This window comes from Garra rufa, chromosome 22, assembly GCF_049309525.1.
Source record: "Garra rufa chromosome 22, GarRuf1.0, whole genome shotgun sequence".
Taxonomy (NCBI): domain Eukaryota; kingdom Metazoa; phylum Chordata; class Actinopteri; order Cypriniformes; family Cyprinidae; genus Garra; species Garra rufa.
The window spans coordinates 10,396,419-10,414,098 of record NC_133382.1 but is presented as its reverse complement, the minus strand read 5'-3'; the positions used below and the strand labels follow the sequence as shown (position 1 = coordinate 10,414,098).

At 36.3% G+C, this 17,680-nt stretch overlaps 1 protein-coding gene across 1 annotated transcript in view; it reads right to left on the bottom strand.

Moving 5' to 3' along the window:
• The window catches only part of myof (myoferlin), a 41,529-nt gene that overhangs the window by 4,260 nt on the left and 19,589 nt on the right, over nucleotides 1-17,680 (bottom strand). The window contains exons 24-48 of the mRNA XM_073827715.1: nucleotides 16,584-16,739; nucleotides 16,364-16,495; nucleotides 16,114-16,277; nucleotides 13,730-13,844; nucleotides 13,472-13,574; nucleotides 11,567-11,703; nucleotides 11,088-11,258; nucleotides 10,897-10,996; nucleotides 10,733-10,810; nucleotides 10,450-10,631; nucleotides 8,391-8,549; nucleotides 8,188-8,289; nucleotides 7,759-7,920; nucleotides 7,425-7,590; nucleotides 5,261-5,337; nucleotides 3,793-3,801; nucleotides 3,574-3,672; nucleotides 2,850-2,978; nucleotides 2,572-2,727; nucleotides 2,370-2,461; nucleotides 2,109-2,279; nucleotides 1,596-1,744; nucleotides 494-633; nucleotides 297-385; nucleotides 126-221 (exon numbers count right to left, since the gene is read on the bottom strand). Of these exons, the coding sequence (XP_073683816.1) occupies nucleotides 126-221; nucleotides 297-385; nucleotides 494-633; nucleotides 1,596-1,744; nucleotides 2,109-2,279; nucleotides 2,370-2,461; nucleotides 2,572-2,727; nucleotides 2,850-2,978; nucleotides 3,574-3,672; nucleotides 3,793-3,801; nucleotides 5,261-5,337; nucleotides 7,425-7,590; nucleotides 7,759-7,920; nucleotides 8,188-8,289; nucleotides 8,391-8,549; nucleotides 10,450-10,631; nucleotides 10,733-10,810; nucleotides 10,897-10,996; nucleotides 11,088-11,258; nucleotides 11,567-11,703; nucleotides 13,472-13,574; nucleotides 13,730-13,844; nucleotides 16,114-16,277; nucleotides 16,364-16,495; nucleotides 16,584-16,739 (3,134 nt within the window). The remainder of the gene's footprint in view (nucleotides 1-125; nucleotides 222-296; nucleotides 386-493; nucleotides 634-1,595; nucleotides 1,745-2,108; nucleotides 2,280-2,369; nucleotides 2,462-2,571; nucleotides 2,728-2,849; nucleotides 2,979-3,573; nucleotides 3,673-3,792; nucleotides 3,802-5,260; nucleotides 5,338-7,424; nucleotides 7,591-7,758; nucleotides 7,921-8,187; nucleotides 8,290-8,390; nucleotides 8,550-10,449; nucleotides 10,632-10,732; nucleotides 10,811-10,896; nucleotides 10,997-11,087; nucleotides 11,259-11,566; nucleotides 11,704-13,471; nucleotides 13,575-13,729; nucleotides 13,845-16,113; nucleotides 16,278-16,363; nucleotides 16,496-16,583; nucleotides 16,740-17,680) is intronic.

Genomic DNA, 17,680 nt, shown 5'->3' with positions numbered 1-17,680 from the left:
TAAAATACATGTACTGTTATTAAAATTTACAGACGCAAATAGATAAATTAAGACATGTTATGAAAGCTAATTAACTCAAAATCGGCCAATGTTTTTGCCTTAAAAGTTTACAACCTTTTACTCACCCCTTCACATAGATATCACTCATATTTTCGCCAGTAATGCTGGTTTCATCCATAACCACGTCAGATGTGTTCCAAACAATGACGCGCAGAAAATGCCTGATAGAAAGAATTTAGGTGAGTCTATCGCCCAACAACATAAAAGCATATCAGAGAGTACCAATTTCTTCTCACTTTTTTGCTTTGCGTGGAGATATGTCAAAAGGAGGTCCAGGAGGCCCAAGACTTTTTGGGAAAATGTCAACCCACATCTGAAGCTTTCCCTATAAAACACAGACTAGTCAATAACACAGATAATAAAGCAGTATTTTGAACTTACTTTCAAACAAAATAGAGTTTTAGATAGAACTGTCCAGTGAGAAGCATCACACCTGTGCGAGTGTCGGCTGGAAGCTACTGTAAAGAGTTCTGGTTTCAACATGCTCTGGAACCAGGCCTTGAGTTCGGAGGATGTGCAGAGCAATCCGTTCACTTGGGGGACCCAGGTGTTCATGGATTTCCTTGTTTGCTTCTAAAATGCACACATATACATAAATACTACAGCACTAGGGTATAACTACACATCTTTTAATAGGCTAAAAGTTTCAAGCAGCTTTTAAAAATCATTAGGTTCCAAGTTTATTTTGGCTTTGTGTACTTTGGGTGGCTGTTCAAATACTTTAAAACAGGAGTTTTCAAATTAAGGGGCAGCACAGGGTTGCCAGGTCTACGAAACAAAACCAGCACAATAGCTATTCAAAACTACAGAAGGTTCAAACACTAACTGGTGCTCCAGAAGGAAAATTAAGAGCATTAAGAGCAAGGGGTGTAAACTCAAAACAGAATTAAGATGTGCACATTTTTCTTTTTTCCATTTAGTACTGCCCTTCAGAAGCTACAACAGAAACTTACACGTTTCCCCGACAAAAATCAGTTAAATTTACTCTGATCATCAAATTCGAAAAAGTTTTCACCCCCCGGCTCTTAATGCATCGCGTTTTCTGAAGCATCAGTGAGCATTTGAATCTTCTGTAATAGTTGCAGATGAGTCCCTCATTTGTCCTCAGTGTGAAAAAATGGATCTCAAAATCATACAGTCATTGTTAAAAAGGGTTCACAGCAGAACAGCAGGCAGTTTGACTGTTCAGGACAAACAAGGGACTAATGAACAACTATCACTAAACCAAAAAAAAACTAAAAAAAACATCTCTGGATCATTCAGGTAAAAACACACTATTAAGAATCAAGTGTATGTAAACTTTTGAACAGGGTCATTTTTATAAATTCAACTATTATTTTCTCTTGTGGACTATGTGTAAATGTCTTTTTTTTTGTAGTTTTGTTTTGCTATAGGACAGTTGTACAGCCAATCAATTCAAAAAGATATAGCAACCTAAACTGGCTGAAGGTCTGTACCCACTTTGGAGTGTATAACGCACAACAGCTTGTCAAGCCACTAAAATGGTTCAAAAAACAAAAAGCTCTGAAAATTACCAAAGTCAGAGAGGCAGTACAATCGGCCACCAAAGGATAACGTGTTTCCGTTGTCTTCACTTCTGGGTGGACTCAATCCTTTCCAACGGGCAAGTTGTTCAAGAATCTGAGATGGTTTGAGTTGATCGCGCCACTGGTTTGGTCCAGAACTATTTAATAAATAATACCATTAATCAACCAATGTCTCTACCATTGTCCTTAAAGAAAATATTAAGTTTGCGTTAAAGGAATAGTTCTCCAAAAATTTAAATTCTGTCATTATTTCTCACCATCATGTCGTCACAAACCCGTAAGACCTTTGTTCAACTTCGGGACACAAATTAAGATCTTTTTGATGAAATTTTTGCTGTTTATGGAGGGTCGGAAAGTTCTAGGATTTCAGTAAAAATAGCTATACTTGTGTTCTGAAGACGAACAAAGGTCTTACGGGTTTGGAACGTCATGATGAGGAGTAATTAATGGCAGAATTATCATTTTTGGGTGAACTGTCCCTTTAAAGTGTATGCGTCTTACATGCAGTATGTCTGGGCTAAACCACAGTAGGAACCGAAGCGAGAAAGAAGACGGTTCTCCAAGTCAATCACCGTCTCCCCAACTTTCTCATCACGGCTGAGCAAATCAAAGTCATAGACGGCAATTTTCAGGTCTTTTTCTTGTGGTAGGAAGCATGTCAGTTCAAACATTCTGTTGAGAGACAGAAAACCTAGTTTAGTCTTCTTCAAAGACATGTCAGTCTGAATACATGATAAACTCTCAATAAACCTATGGCATTACCTTCCAAATACTGGGTTGATGGTGTATGGCACATAGTTGTCTCTATCATCAATAGACTTTTTCCCCAGAGAGAGTTTGATGTAAGGGTCACACTGAAAAAGACAAAGAGCTTTGTTTTTTCATTTTACTAAAAAGGAATTTTAAAAACTGAAAATTAAAATATGTCATGATACTTTCTGAAATGCTGAATGAATGAAAGTACTTTGCCATTGTTGTCTTTGGGTTGCAGGTCAATGGCTTGAACCACATAGATTCTGACCACACACTCCTGAGAGACGCTGTCGGGCAGCTCTCTGAACTGACGTGGAGGTGGAGCCACCCCGGGGTCATCTGACAGTGGGTACACCTTAAAGGAGCCCTGAAAACAAACAATAACACATACAATTATTTATTTTACACAACCACGAGCAGAAACAAACATAAGGTGTGACTTAAAGAGCATTACATTCATTCTTGAAGCAAATTAATAAGACATCTTGCCTTGAATTCTCCAACTACAGCAGGGTCATCATCTTCACCTTCACTTTTACCACGTTGCAATTTGAAGGTGTTGCAGAAATCAGTAAGACCCAAGAACTCTTTTACGCTTTCAAGCTCATGTTCATATACCTATGAAAACCAAGAGAAGAGAACCTCATCACAAACACTAGACAAAACATCAATCTGTAAAATAAGTAAATACACTGCAAAAAAAGGCTTATCATACTTGGATATTTTGACTAGGAACAAAAATACTATTTACTAGATAAGCAAAAATACGTAAATATCTAGTCTTGTTTTTTAAGTGATTTTTGCTTAAAACAAGTAAAATTATCTGACAAGATTATTTTTTTCTTACCCCACTTATTTTAAGCAAAATGCACTTATTAATAACCCCGGTAACACAAGACTAAATATTTTACTTTTTGCTTATCTAGTAAATGCATCTTGATTTGAGAATATTTCGATATTTTGACTAGAAACAAGACAAAAATACTAAGTAAGATAAGCCTTTTTTTGCAGTGTAAGTAAAATAAGTGAAATAAGTTTACCCAATATAACAATAATAATAATTTTAAAAAAATTATCAGTTAATATTTACTTTTGGGGTGAACAATTCATCTGTATAGTAACATTACTAAATAAATTTCTAAGCATTTATTAATTTAATATTAAATATGTATATCTGCCCTCTGTTATCATACAGTTTAGACAAGATTCACACCTCCAATGTGTCATAACCTTTGTCAAGGTATGGGCGGCATTTCTCACTCTCTCCAACAGAAGCATAAAACTTACTCCACCAATCAACAGTCTCTTTCTCCTGTAATGACAAAATAAATCCTTTCATCCTCATAGAAGAGAGAAGAAACAGATATGATGATAAATGACTTAAAACCAGAGCTCAAGTAGAAAGCGTGAAGACTATTACCACAGAACTCACCTTCTCGCGCTGTTGAAACCAGGATGTGCACACATTGAACACACAAACACAAAAACATTATTCATTAAGATTATTTTATCAGTATAGCATAACCACAATCATCATTAAATCACTTAATCACATTAAAAGATTTATTTAAATCTATGTAAAAGAGAACCTACTAGCATTTGAATTCCTGAATGTACATTTAACACCAATTTTGAAAAGCCTCAAAACTGATAGAAATGTATACATTTTTGGGTGAAACTTGAACAATGAATTTTACCCCATGGTTTATTGAACCTTAAGCCATCCTAGGTGTACCTTCTTCTTTCAGACAAATACAATCAGAGTAATATTAAAAATTGTCCTTGCTCTTCCAAGCTTTATAATGGCAGTGAATGGGTGTTGAGATTTTAGAATCCAATAAAGTGCATCCATCTACTAAAAAAGTACTCCACATGGATCCAGGGGCTTAATAAAAGTTAGTGTGTAAGAAAAATATCCATATTAAAAAAGTTTTATAAACTGTAATCTCTAGCTTCTACTAACTCTCTCAAGAACATGTGAGATTATGGTTTATAAAGTTTTAAATATGGATATTTTTCTTGCACAAATGCATCAGTTGGCTTCAGAAGTCCTTTAATAACTCCCCAAAGCCGTGTGGAGTACTTTTTATGATGGATGGGTGCACTTTATTGGACTTCAAAATCTCAACAGCCGTTCACTGCCATTATAAAGTTTGGAAGAGCTAGGACAGTTTTTAATATAACTCTAGTTGTATTCTTCTGAAAAAAGAAAGTCATATACACCTAGGATGGCTTGAGGTTGAGTAATTAAAGGTGTAACCATTCCCTTTTAAAACTTTTCTCCATGATTAAATGCCCATTGCACACACAAGGAAGTTAGCTTTAAATTAATTCAGTGAAAGTTAGTATGATTCCTTATAGAGCAAGTCAGCTGTACAAGCCACCTCAATGTGAAATAAGAGTGATAATTTGAGAAAAACAGATTGATCTGATACTCCCCCAATTTAACCCATTTGTAACTACAGAAGGTGAAGATTCAGATATGGAGTCAATTTTAGTGTTAGTGGTGAAGTGTGTAATTGAAGTGCCACTAATGGCGCCTTAGAGAATAGTGATATTTTTGATCAGACAGGGCCAGGAATAAACACACTGGCTTTGATTGGTACCACCGGCTCTAATACAGAAATTACACACTTCATACATGTAACTTAGAATTACATTTAATTACAAAATCCAGCTTTTGATTAAAGTTCCTTATTTCTGTACATACTTGAATGTGACTACCAGTGGCCATTTTGTCAACAGCAGCTGAGATGCCATAAAAATACTGAAATTCACAAAGTCGAAAATAGAAGCAAATTCATACAGATGTGTGTACCAGTGTTCATTACATAGACTTCTCTCACAAGGTAAGACTTAAGTTCCTAAACCTATAAAACCAGGTGACTTGGTAGCAGTACCTGAGCTTCTAGAAGCTGCTGTCTACCATCATCTATGTTTACATGGAGGTCTCTAGGAGAAGCTGCCATCAAAGCCACTGTAGGAAAAGGGAGAATTTTTTAAAGAATGCCAATAAATATGTAATGTTTACAATAAACTAAACCCAGAATGTTTAAAAGGTTAGTTCAACCAAAAATTAAAATTAGCCCATTATTTACTCACCCTCCAGGCATCCTAGGTGTCTATGACTTCCTTCTTTCAGACGAAACCAATTTGATATATATTTAAATTGTTCTGGCTCTCCCAAGCTTTATTATGTCAGTGGGTGGGTGTTTCTCTTCATCAGTCCAAAACAAGTCCTAAAAAGCACATCCATCCATAATAAAGTGTCTCACACGGTCATATTTAAAACATAATAATCACTTAAATCTAGCTTGCGGAAACTGTTACCATGGAAGCTTAAGCGTATGCGCCTGTGAGTCTCGTGAAAACCAACGTTTGTTTACAGGAGCAAGTTTCCTTACTTTAGCAAAGAAAAAACTGTCTCCTCTTAGCTTATATCGAAATCCTCCAACATTTCTCTTTACGAATCCTCGTTTTACATATCAACGCCGACATCCTACGTCATCCGCCAGGAACAGCGTCCGTGTACGACAGTTTGCGCAAGCTAGATTAAAGTGATTATTATTTTTTGAATATGGATATTTTTCTTTTAAAAAAAAGCATCGATTTGCTACAGGAGACCTTTATCCACCCCCCTGAGCCGTGTGAGACACATTTTATTATGGATGGATGCACTTCATTGGACTTATTTTGGACTGATGAAGAGAAACACCCACCCACTGCCATGATAAGGCTTGGGAGAGCTGGAACAATTTTTAATATAACTCCAATTGGATTCGTCTGAAAGAAGGAATTCATGGGATGCCTGGAGGGTAAGTAAATAATGTAAGTAAATAATGGGCTGATTTTCATTTTTGGGTGAACTAACCCTTTGAGGAATACCAATACAATGTTGCCTTTTACACATAGATTTAAAGAGTTGCCTGTTAACAAATGTGTAAAAGGGAATAGTGGCGGCTGGTGCTAAAAAATTTTAGGGGGGCGCACACAAAATGAATCACACTGTTAATACAGGCTTTATTATCTGTAAAGTAATCATTAAACATTTGTAATCATCCCAAAAAATATTAGCCATTTATATTAATGTGATTCAGAGATAAAGGCCATAATACTAATGTTATCCACACGAGAGAGCCACAGGATAAATATCAAAGACAGAGAAAATAAATTGATTTGTAATAAAACATTGCATATAAATTAATTTTCATAAAGTTATATATAGTCCAATATAATAAGTAATTATAATGGTATTGACAATATATTTGTATGTCCAATTAAAGAAGGAACACTATATTATATCTATTTTAATATTGTGCTTTTAATAATACACTCACAATTTACTTGAAAAAAGACATCTACATAAACCCTTGCTTGTACCCCGACGATTGAGATAAACTGCATTGTTACAGTTAACGTTACTTTCTGTGTAGTTGCCCAGAATGCTTCGGTGACAGGACTTTGAAATAAACAATGAAAACAATAAAAGGCATGACTTACATCGCATCTAGCAAGCAAACTCTATCCAAGCTCCATGACTCGTAAGTTTATTTAATTTATTTTTTTCTTCATTTGAACGGCTTGTGAGAGATAAAATCAAATTTACTTTCATCTCGGAAAAGATATTGCACATATTTGACAGTCGAGAACGGTCCAATCACATGAGGACAAAATATATAAAAACAAGATTGATTGGCTAAGATCTGAAGTGGGAGGGTCTGGGGCGCTGTGCTCTGCGCCCCGAGGACAATCTGAAACAACCCAATCAGAGCTCAGCCTCAAGTCACATGCGTTTAAAAAATTTACAGACCTAATAGACACCCATTTGGCCGGCGTCCCGCATACACAAACAAACGAAAAACTGTTTAGATTTTTTTAATTTTTAACAGGTGCTAACATAACTACCAGTCGAATAGTATGTCAAAATAATCCAATTTCGTAATTATTTTGCAATATGTATTAAACTTATTTTTAACATGTTAATAGTCTTCTTCCTTGGCTAACTTGAGGGGGGCGGCGCCCCAGCGCCCCCTATGGACCAGCCGCCACTGAAAGGGAATGTACCTTTTGAAGTCATGGCCACTTCTGCAACTGTGGCATAAGGGTCACATCGAAACTCTTCCAGGGAACTGATGGTGCATTGACCCACCACAGGTTTCCGTCCAAAGGGTCTGTGGTCGATGATTTTTAGCACTATAGGGGGAGTATAAATCTCTTCTTTTGGTAGAAGCTGAAGACACAAAAGACAATGCTTAAGACACACAGTCTATTCCAAGACCAGTTTGGAACCGTATTTAAATATGAATGTCACTGCATTCAACAGCAAAATATCAAAGAAGCAGCATTTATTTTAAAGCATGGCTACACTTTTTCTCCACAGGTAGATATGGATGCTCACCACTTTTAAATAGAGGACATTTCCTGGAAAATTAGGGCACTTCTTCAGGTTTTTGATAACCGCTGACTGAACCATCTCTCCTCCACACTCCACCACCAGACTGGGTGACGTCACAGGAGCCAGCTGATATGTTTTCATGTTACGCAATCCCCATGCTAGAACCTGCATCCAACAAAACAACAGAAATTTCAAAAACACTTGAATACCTCAATATAGAGCTTTTCTGCACTACTTTTCTACACACAGGTTAACACAAATATGACTTAGTGTAAATATAGGTGGTTGTATGTGTTAACATCAATAAATTGTCTATTTGGACTAGAGATGAAGTTTTAACAGCACACTGTCTCAACAGATTTTGATTCTACATGATCTGACCACTTTAAAACAAGTCCAAACAAAGAGAAAACACACAAATTTGAAACTGACCTCTATGGCAGTAAGTTGCACCACAGGTCGCACCCCTTGAGGAACCATATAGAGTTTCTCTCCTCGTTTAGGGGGAACAAGTGGAAGTTCAGTGTCATTTCCCTGGAGTAGACAACATAAGCATTATCAAGAGGAATTCTATTTGAATCACAAAGCAGCCATCCATGTGGTTATAGACACCAAATTTCAATTAAAATCCATACCTTGGTCTTCAGAATAAGCTCTGCAGCCACCAGAACCTCCCCAGCAGGAGCATTTTTGTGCATTACAGGCTCCCAGAGGAGTTTAGGAGATCCATCCATGCCTGAAGTCAACTTCACCAATGGTACACATGTACTTCTGCCAAGCATTTCATCTTTACCCTACCAGGATTGACAAAATTCAAATCATTTGCGTTGTGAGGACACTCGCATACTAAAAAGCAAGTATATGCAGTAGCTAGTATTTGTCTGGTCTACCAGTAAACTAGAAAAATGTGTTTATATTCTACAGTTGAGGTCAAAAGTTTCAAAATTATTACCAAAATAAAATAAAATTTGATCAAAGGTTTACATACGCTTGATTCCCAATACTACGTTGTTACCTGAATGATCCACAGCTGTGTTTTTTTGTTTAGTGATAGTTGTTCATGAGTCCCTTGTTTGTCCTAAATAGGTAAACCGCCTGTTATTCTTCAGAAAAACAATTCAGGTCCCACAAATTCTTTGGTTTTTCAACATTGTGTATTTGAACCCTTTCGAACAATGACTGTATGGTTTTGAGATTACATTTCAAATGTTCACTGATGCTCCAGAAGAAAAAACAATGCATTAAGAGCCAGGGGTGAAAACTTTTTTTCATTTAGTACTGCCCTTCAGCAGCTACAGAAGATACATGTTTCCCAGAATACAAATTCAGTTAAAAACCTTTAGTTTTGAAACCAGTTTCAAAAACCTTCTGTAATAGTTGCATATGGATCTCAAAATCATACAGTCATTGTTGGAAAGGATTCAAATACATATAAATCCTGAAAAAACAAAGTCGTTGTGGGACCTGAAGGATTTTTCTTAAGAACAGTGGGCAGTTTAACTGTTCAGGACAAACAAGGGACTCATGATAACTATCACTAAACAAAAAAGAAACAGCTGTGGATCATTCAACCAAGTATTAAGAATCAAGAGTATTTGAACTTTTGAACAGGGTCATTTTTATAAACTCAACTACTATTTTCTCTTGTTGACTATACGTAAACATCTTTTATGTGAAAAATCTTATTCAGGTCAGTAATTAATAAAAAAAATAACATGCATTTTGTATGATCCTTCTTATTTTGGTAAAGTTCTGCAAGGTGTATGTAAACTTTTGACCTAAACTGTATGCTATTTCCTAAACAAATTTCCTATTAGTTTTTACTTAAAGGTTGTATCAGCGATTTCTAGCCTAAAACATAAAGTGTCAAATTCAGCTGACCTTTATTCACGATCCGCTCGCTGCCTGCCCCATAAATTGTCTGTGAAAAAACCGCGTCTCTCTGGTCAGCCTAGGGTCCGAGATATGCCAAAAAAACAATCGGCGCTATCAACAATAACCACAGATAAACAAACCGTGTTCCAACCAATCAGCGTCAGGGGGTTCGTGTTGTGGACTTTCCTACTGGTGCAGGGATGTGAGGGAGGCGGAGCGAAAGTCCACAACACCAAACCCCTGACGCTGATTGGTTGGAACAATGTTTGTTTTTGCTGTGGAAAGGTTGGTAGTGCCGATTGTTTTTTTGGCATATCTCGGACCCTAGGCTGACCAGAGAGACGCGGTTTTTTCACAGACAATTTATGGGGCAGGCAGCGAGCGGATCGTGATGAAAGATAAGCTGAATTTTACACTTTATGTTTCAGGCTAGAAATCGCTGATACAACCTTTAATACTTTAAAAATTATCTTCTGTGTTGTAACAATTTAAAATTATGAGTGAACTATTTCTTTAAATTTAATAAGAATCCTGAGACAACCTAAAAAAATGATCATTGTCAAATACATAAAATATAGTGGCAGCATAAAGAAGTCAGGGTTCTTCTCTTCAATGATTTGTTCTTCCAATTTTCACTATTAACTACCTGCAACTTTTTCCTGATTTGTTGCTTATTAATAGTTAGTAAGCTAGTTGTTAGGTTTAGAGGATCTAAAGTATAGTAATCCAGAATAAGGAATGAATAGGTGCTTTATAAGAACAACTAGTCAATAGTGAGAACTGGTCCCTAAACTAAAGTGTTACCGAAATCAGACTAACCACTTGATCGCTGTCAAAGATTTCCATAACCACAATGGGTGGATTGTGGGTGAGAGTCTGGGGATCACCGTAGATTTCCACATTTTTAAAAATAAGAGCCTGATCCCATGTCGGGTTCAAGGTACTTCGGATTGTCTCTGTTGTTTGGCTGTGATGCATAAACGACACATGTACATATGGATCTGCAATTTAAACCAATATGATTTTAGTTACAACAAAAGCCTGGTCACTTTTACAGATATTTAAAGAAAACAAATCAGCAATATCAAAACTGCTATGATACCAGAGAAGCTGTCTTTGTCCAGGGCATTAAGGTTTCTGGCCTGGTAAACATAGACTCTTAAATGGTACGCATTGGATTCTGCCAGAAAAATCAGGTTGAGGGTTAATAAAATGGATATATTAAAATAAAAAAGGTCATTCTGTAATCCATTTTAACAAACTCACGATCAAATGTGCATGATACAGTTGGTGTGTTGGCTCCAAACTGTTTAACAGAACCATCCGTTTTGCCTTTTTCATCACCTTTAGATTCCGTGTCAACTCCCTGTCGTGCACATTAGCAGTGAAGAGGTCATTATGTTGGTAACACAAAACAGAAGTATATAAATTAAAAGTTAGACAGCTTTGATGCTAACCAGAGTTCCTTCCAGTTTGAAAATGGCTGAGGCTCCAACCCGATCGGCAGGTGTCATCTTCCTTCTCCAGCGACGCCGACGGAACGTGTCAGATGATTTCTGCTGCCTGTGGAACTTCCAGCCAATGAGTGAGGAGTATTCCCATCCCTCTGCATCTCCCAGATCCTTCTTCTGCATAGAAATGTTATAAAAGCACAATCTAACATATGATTAGGGCTGAGTATCGTTTGAATTTTATCGATTCTGATTCTGCTTTTCGATTCAGATGCTTATCGATTCCTAATTCCAATAAAATAAAAAACAAAAAAACTAAGTTTTTAGTCATACATTTAGACATTCGATTTATTCTGTCTTTTGCCTATGGTTTTACCAAAAAATACCACTAAAAAACTAGACTAATATAAATATCAAACAAACTGGTTGGAACCGGTTCTCGATACATATGATCCTAAAGTCTAAAATAAACAATATACACTTGCATCAGCTGTTTTGGCACCAGGAATCCTTTTGCGAGGTCGGACCATTCTTCTGCGACGATGAATGTGGTACATCTTCTCAGTTGCCACCCAGGATTTGGGCTTATCATCAGGTGGAATAGTGATGCCATATTCCCAACCTAAACATACAAATACACGTCATATAACTGCACAGCCTCAAATAGCATGCAAGATAAGCAGATGCTGCATGAATAGGTAGGGCGTAGATTTGCTCTGGACATTGGTGGAGACCTATGACTCCACCCCTCCTAACCCCCCCCACCCCACCATTCCAATGCTTCTCTTTCTTTTTGGAATTATTAGACACATTTCACTATGTCTTTTCAAATGCCTAGGTCTGTTTAATTTCCTTAATTATAAAATTTCTAGCACTATTTTTAAATGTTTATTCAAGCAATAATATATAAATTATCTCATGTATATGCTTGTTTAAAACCAGTGATTAAAAACGAATTCCAAGTAACAACGGTACTTTTCTCTTTACATTTCCAGAGAGCGAAACGAACAAAATTAAACACTACTTAATAAATTCAAGGCTCTTTATTCATTTGATACAACTATTATAGCTATAGGCTACAATATATATAACATAATATTATTTTGTCATATTCGTGATTTCTGAATTTATATAGCCTATGAAAATTTTGTTTTGAAGTGCATTTGTTATGTTTAAATAAGAAAAATCGTTAACCTAGCCTATAAGTTGGTTTAATATTCTTGATAATTTTTAGAAGTTGTTAAAAGTTAAGAAAAAAGGAATTAGCTTGTAGTCTATATATATTTAGGGCTATGGGGTAATCTTTTTCTTAACTTTTATTACACTGTAGATCGAAATAAAATAATTCTTGATCATATTTAACATCGGAGAATCACTGACATAATTAAGAGTAGGCTACTTCGAAAATGAAACTATTTAAATCTGTTTAAAAAAAAGACAAAATAAATCACAACAAGAACAATCTGTATTTTTCTTGTAATCAAGAATATTTCTTTTGACAAAATACCCAATTAATGCCGAATGATGTTTGATAGTGAACGCATCTCCACCGCATAGCCGCATATAATCGCTGGTGTCAGTCGCAAATATTAAACACGCGGGTCAGGTACAATATTTTCTTTTTCTTTTTTTGCGGGCGGGTTAGTTGAAAACGTCGGGTTCGGGTTGTTTATACATTGACCCGCACATCACTGATAGCCTGCCCTGCTATAATGAATGTGCGTCAAAGCAGTAAAAAACAAAAAACACTAGCATTGTTAACTGTTGTCGTTACTTTGATGGACTTTGATGGATTCACTAGCGAACTTGAAGTGATTTACACTTTTCTTTGAAAAAAAGCTCCCCATGTCTAGCTTCTTTTTTTCGTTTGTTTTTTTTGCCGCCATCCTCACATGTATGTCACCCAACACACCTTCTTGCACGGGAAAAAAAATCCACTGCATTTGGCACTGCTTGTATCTGAATGCAACCATAGCCGCTCACATGATAGCAGGGAAAGGCACAGCCAATCAAAATGTTCATATGTGTTTTGGGGGCGGGAGGACTCAAGGAGAGAACGTGATTTATCCCTTTCTGCGTGTCTAGGTTAATGTTGACAGCGCAATTTTTTTTTTAAGCGGATTAAATTATTGGTGGAGACATTTCAATACTCGGAGGATATTGGTGGGGACACATCCCCTCCGTCCACTATAAATCTACGCCCCTGTAAGAGTGTACACATAAATACAAGAGCAAATCTAGACAGGTGGAGCTGGAGGAGGTGAAGGGTTTCAGAGCAATTCTGATCAGCTTACAGTTATCAACTGAACCAGAATATTTAAATGTTGAGCAAGAAAGCTTATTGGCTGTAGAATTAGCAAAAGCCAAACCAAGTACAGTGACAGGCTCACCTTTTTCATCGACAGCTCGGTTGCCATCAAAAGTCCAGTTATCCTCCCACTTCCAGCCAGATGGGCATTCAATTTCTGTAGGGCCCTGAACTTTTTCTCCATTCTGTATATAAAAGATAATAATCAGTCATAACAGGATTTTTTAAAGCTCCTTTCTTTTTATTTCACACAGATGTAGAAGTAATAGTGCCGTAGAGAGTGTTTAATTAGAAATCACAAATAAATGACTAAATGGCTTGATTAGGCAGGTGCTTTTACCACATCAGTGTAAGGCTCTGTTGCAAGCTTCCATTCTCCTCCTGGTAATCGAGTCTCATTCTCATAGACCTCATCTACGAACTCTGTGTGTCCTGCATCAGCCTCAGTCAGCAGACTACATGTCCACCCAAAAAAAAAAAAAATTATTGACTAGACTATTTCTGAAGGAAATATGGGAGGTGGTTGTCAATGCAAAATGTCCCTCCATTATGTTAGGTTAACCGGACATTAATGTATGTGACCCTGGACCGTTTGCAATGGAAATTTAGATCTTTACATTATCTATATTTATTACACGGCTCTCTAGAATGCTTGATACTGATTGGTCAGTTGAGACATTTGCAGGTTCGTTCTTTTCGAATAATAACCGCTCCAAAGTAATAACGCATAGCCGGTACTACTTGTATGTTTAAAATCCCTCCGCGCCTACAAAGATTACCGTTTGGCGCCATCTTGTGAAAAACACATTCATATTCATGTTCAGTTTTTTTCCTTATGTGGCAAGTAGCCATGTAAAAAGCAGATAATGTACAGGCAGCCGGTAGTTATCGCTGAAATAAGCCCCTTCAGTGTGATGCAACTGTCGGGGCTTATTTCAGCGATAACTACCGGCTGCCTGTACATTATCCCTTACTTATACATTCATACAAAAATAATCTTTCCACTGATGTATGGTTTGTTGCATAGGTCAATATTTGGGAAAGATACAATTATTTCAAAACCTGGATTATGAGCGTGCAAAAAAAATTCTAAATATTGACAAAATCACCTGTTGCCCAAGTGACGTTCTAAGCAATGCATATTACTAATCAAAAATTAAATTTGTATATATTTTCGGTAGGAAATCTACAAAATATCTTCCTGGAACATGATCTTTACTTAATATCCTAATGATTTGTGGCATTAAAGAAAAATAGATAATTTCGACCCATGCAATGTATTGTTGCCTTTTGCTACAAATATACCCATGCTACTTAAGACTGGTTTTGTGGTTCAGCCAGGGTTAGATATAGTAATGGCTATACCATAAAAGGGAACACAACTAAAGGCATGTTCACACCAAACAACCCTGGGCATGTGACCAAAAGCACAAATCTTACTGGTTGGCAAGTTTTAAAGAAATAAGAACACCTCTCGATAAAACGCAAGTGTTTTTGAACAGATACATGAACAACTGTTAAATGAACCCTCCTTTCATATTCAAGTCAGTTTTGACTTGTTCAAACATTGACCATTTTAGTACATTAAAAGAAACTTTATATGGAATATGGAATAAGACTATTTAAGAGATATAACCATTGAAACTAAATTAAATTAAACATTTTTTAACATCTATTAGTTCGATTTGATCGAATTCCTTTTTTTCTTCTTTTTTTAATGTTCAGTATCTCACACACAATTCTAAGACTGAATTTTGTTGGTAAATTTGAATATGCAGAAACAAAGATAACGCCAACAGACAAAACAAGTAAGTGACATAACAAATAAACTATATTTAACGAAACTACAATCCATAGGGGTGTCAAAGACCAAACAGTCTAAATTTGAAAACGGAAAGTTTGAAAGAAGTAAAGTCCACATATCACTCTGTTACCACCTATTGATTTAAGCATTGCATTTTAGGCTATTGGTCATCTTTTTCATCCAAAAAGTGAAATTTTAATACCAGTAAAATGAACATATTTAGTTTGAAACTTATTATATTTACATTGTTTTGTTAGAAAAAATGTATGTAGGTTTCATATGTTGGTTGTTTTTGGAGCAGCATGGGTTAGAAGTTCAAAAGAATTTAATAAAATTTATATTCAATAATGTTACAAAAAAGTTTTATTTTTAAATAAATGATGTTCTTCTGAACTTTCTATTTATCAAGGAAACCTGAAAAAAAATCTACTCACCTGTTTTCAACATAATAATAATAAATGTTTTGAGCAGCAAATCAAAATATTAGAATGATTTCTGAAGGATCATGTGACTGGAGTAATGATGCTAAAAATTCAGCTTTGAAATCACAGGAATAAATTAGATTTTAAAATATATTAAAATAGAAAACAGTTCTTTTAAATAATACAAATATTTCAGAATTGTAATGTTTTTGCTGTACTTTGGATCAAATAAATGCAGGCTTGGTGAGCAGAAGAGACTTCCTTAAAAAACATTAAAAATCTTACTGTTCAAAAACTTTTTACTGGTAGTGTACACAGTTTTTTTAATGCAATAGGAGAGTTTTTCACACATGCACTGGTGTGAACTGGCCTTTAGTTTAATATTTAGGGCTGCTAGTTTGTTCAAATGTCTATCCCTAATTATGACAAATAGCAATAGTGATGCTTGGAAACATCACTAATAATTTGCCAGCTATTTGTGGGTGGTCAACAACTCACGTTTTCTCTGGATCAACACACCAGTCACCTTCCCACTCCCAGCCAACAGGGGGCAAAAAATACTCCTGCTTCAGCTTCACTTTGCCTGTGACATCAGAAAACTTGCTACGATTCAGCAGACCGGTGGTGCCCCACTTTCCTAGAACCTGAGCCTGGTTTTCATACTGCAAAACAGACAATGACCAAACATTAGCTCCTAACTCAAGACTGCATCTCTCCAGACTTAAGATCATAAACAAGCAATATTTACCAATTCTGCAAATACATTGAAAATTCCCTCTGCATAGTGATTGAACTTCTTTTCTTCTGTTGCCAGCCCAAGCCACATGTTCACACGTAACTGGACGGGAACCTTCAAACCTTTTTTGCCGTCCATGGGATACTGATGGGAAACAGACATCACATGATACATTTCATGGAGCAAAGTTTAAACATGTTTTATGTCACAGCATGGTACGAACTCTCAATACCTTCATAAAGACAGTCTGGGTCTTCCCGCAGAATTGACCACATGCCTGCTCACTGTAGGATGAATGGAGCACTTGATGGGCTGGGATGCGAGCATATGCTACCCTCTTCTCTCCTCTCAACATCCAGATAATCACATCAGGCATGCAGTTCTGAGGCTTTGAAAAAAGATGGTCCAAGATAAATGTTGATTCAAACAGTCAGATTCCATTAGTCTGACCGACAAGAATTAGCTCAAATTCTAATCTAGCACTAATTTTTGACTGTCTAAAAAAAATACAGTGGACAAAACATTAGCATTTTTGGCGAAAACCAGCTCCACACAGCTTCTTGGGATTCTGGGTGCAACGGTTTGCCTGGAGTTGTTTACTACACACAATGATGACAAAATGAGTAACTGAATAACTGAATTGCCACAGTTTGTCAGGTTTGTGGCATCGAATCTTTAAAAGAGGCTCTTGAGGAAACAAAACTAATGACTTCATTCAACAATTTCTTCTCTTCCTTGTAAACAAGGTGAGTTCTACATCAGAAGCACCACATACATGAAATATGATTTCAAAGGGATCGGACATGCCTAACTGAAGAGAACACAATGTTAATCGAGAAGATTTTGTTTATGAATCAAAAGAGGAAATGTCCAGCTGTACAAGCTGTACACTTTAGTGGTAAGTGTACTGAATGAATGTACTGATATCCTACTTTAAGGCAAGTATTTATTTATTTTATTCTTTTTTGATATCTGTAAATAAATATCATATTTTATAGGGCTGGACAATATATCGAACGATATTGTGAGGCGTGTCTACTCAATGAAGCCGGTGCTTTGATTAGTAGTAAATCTCCATCACGTGCGTTCCGCTCAGGTTCCGCTGGAGCGGCAATTAATACACAGAGACGTAGATCTCTGACAAGCTACGCCATATCGAGCTAAATATCGAATGTAATGTTATAAAAAAAAAAAAAAAAACTAACATTCTATTTCCATTAAGAAACCCTTCCTGGCTTACCAAAAACAAACCATAACATTCTGGAAACTGAAAACTAACGTTCTGGGAACGTTAGAATAACGTTCTAAAACATAAAACTAACTTTCTGG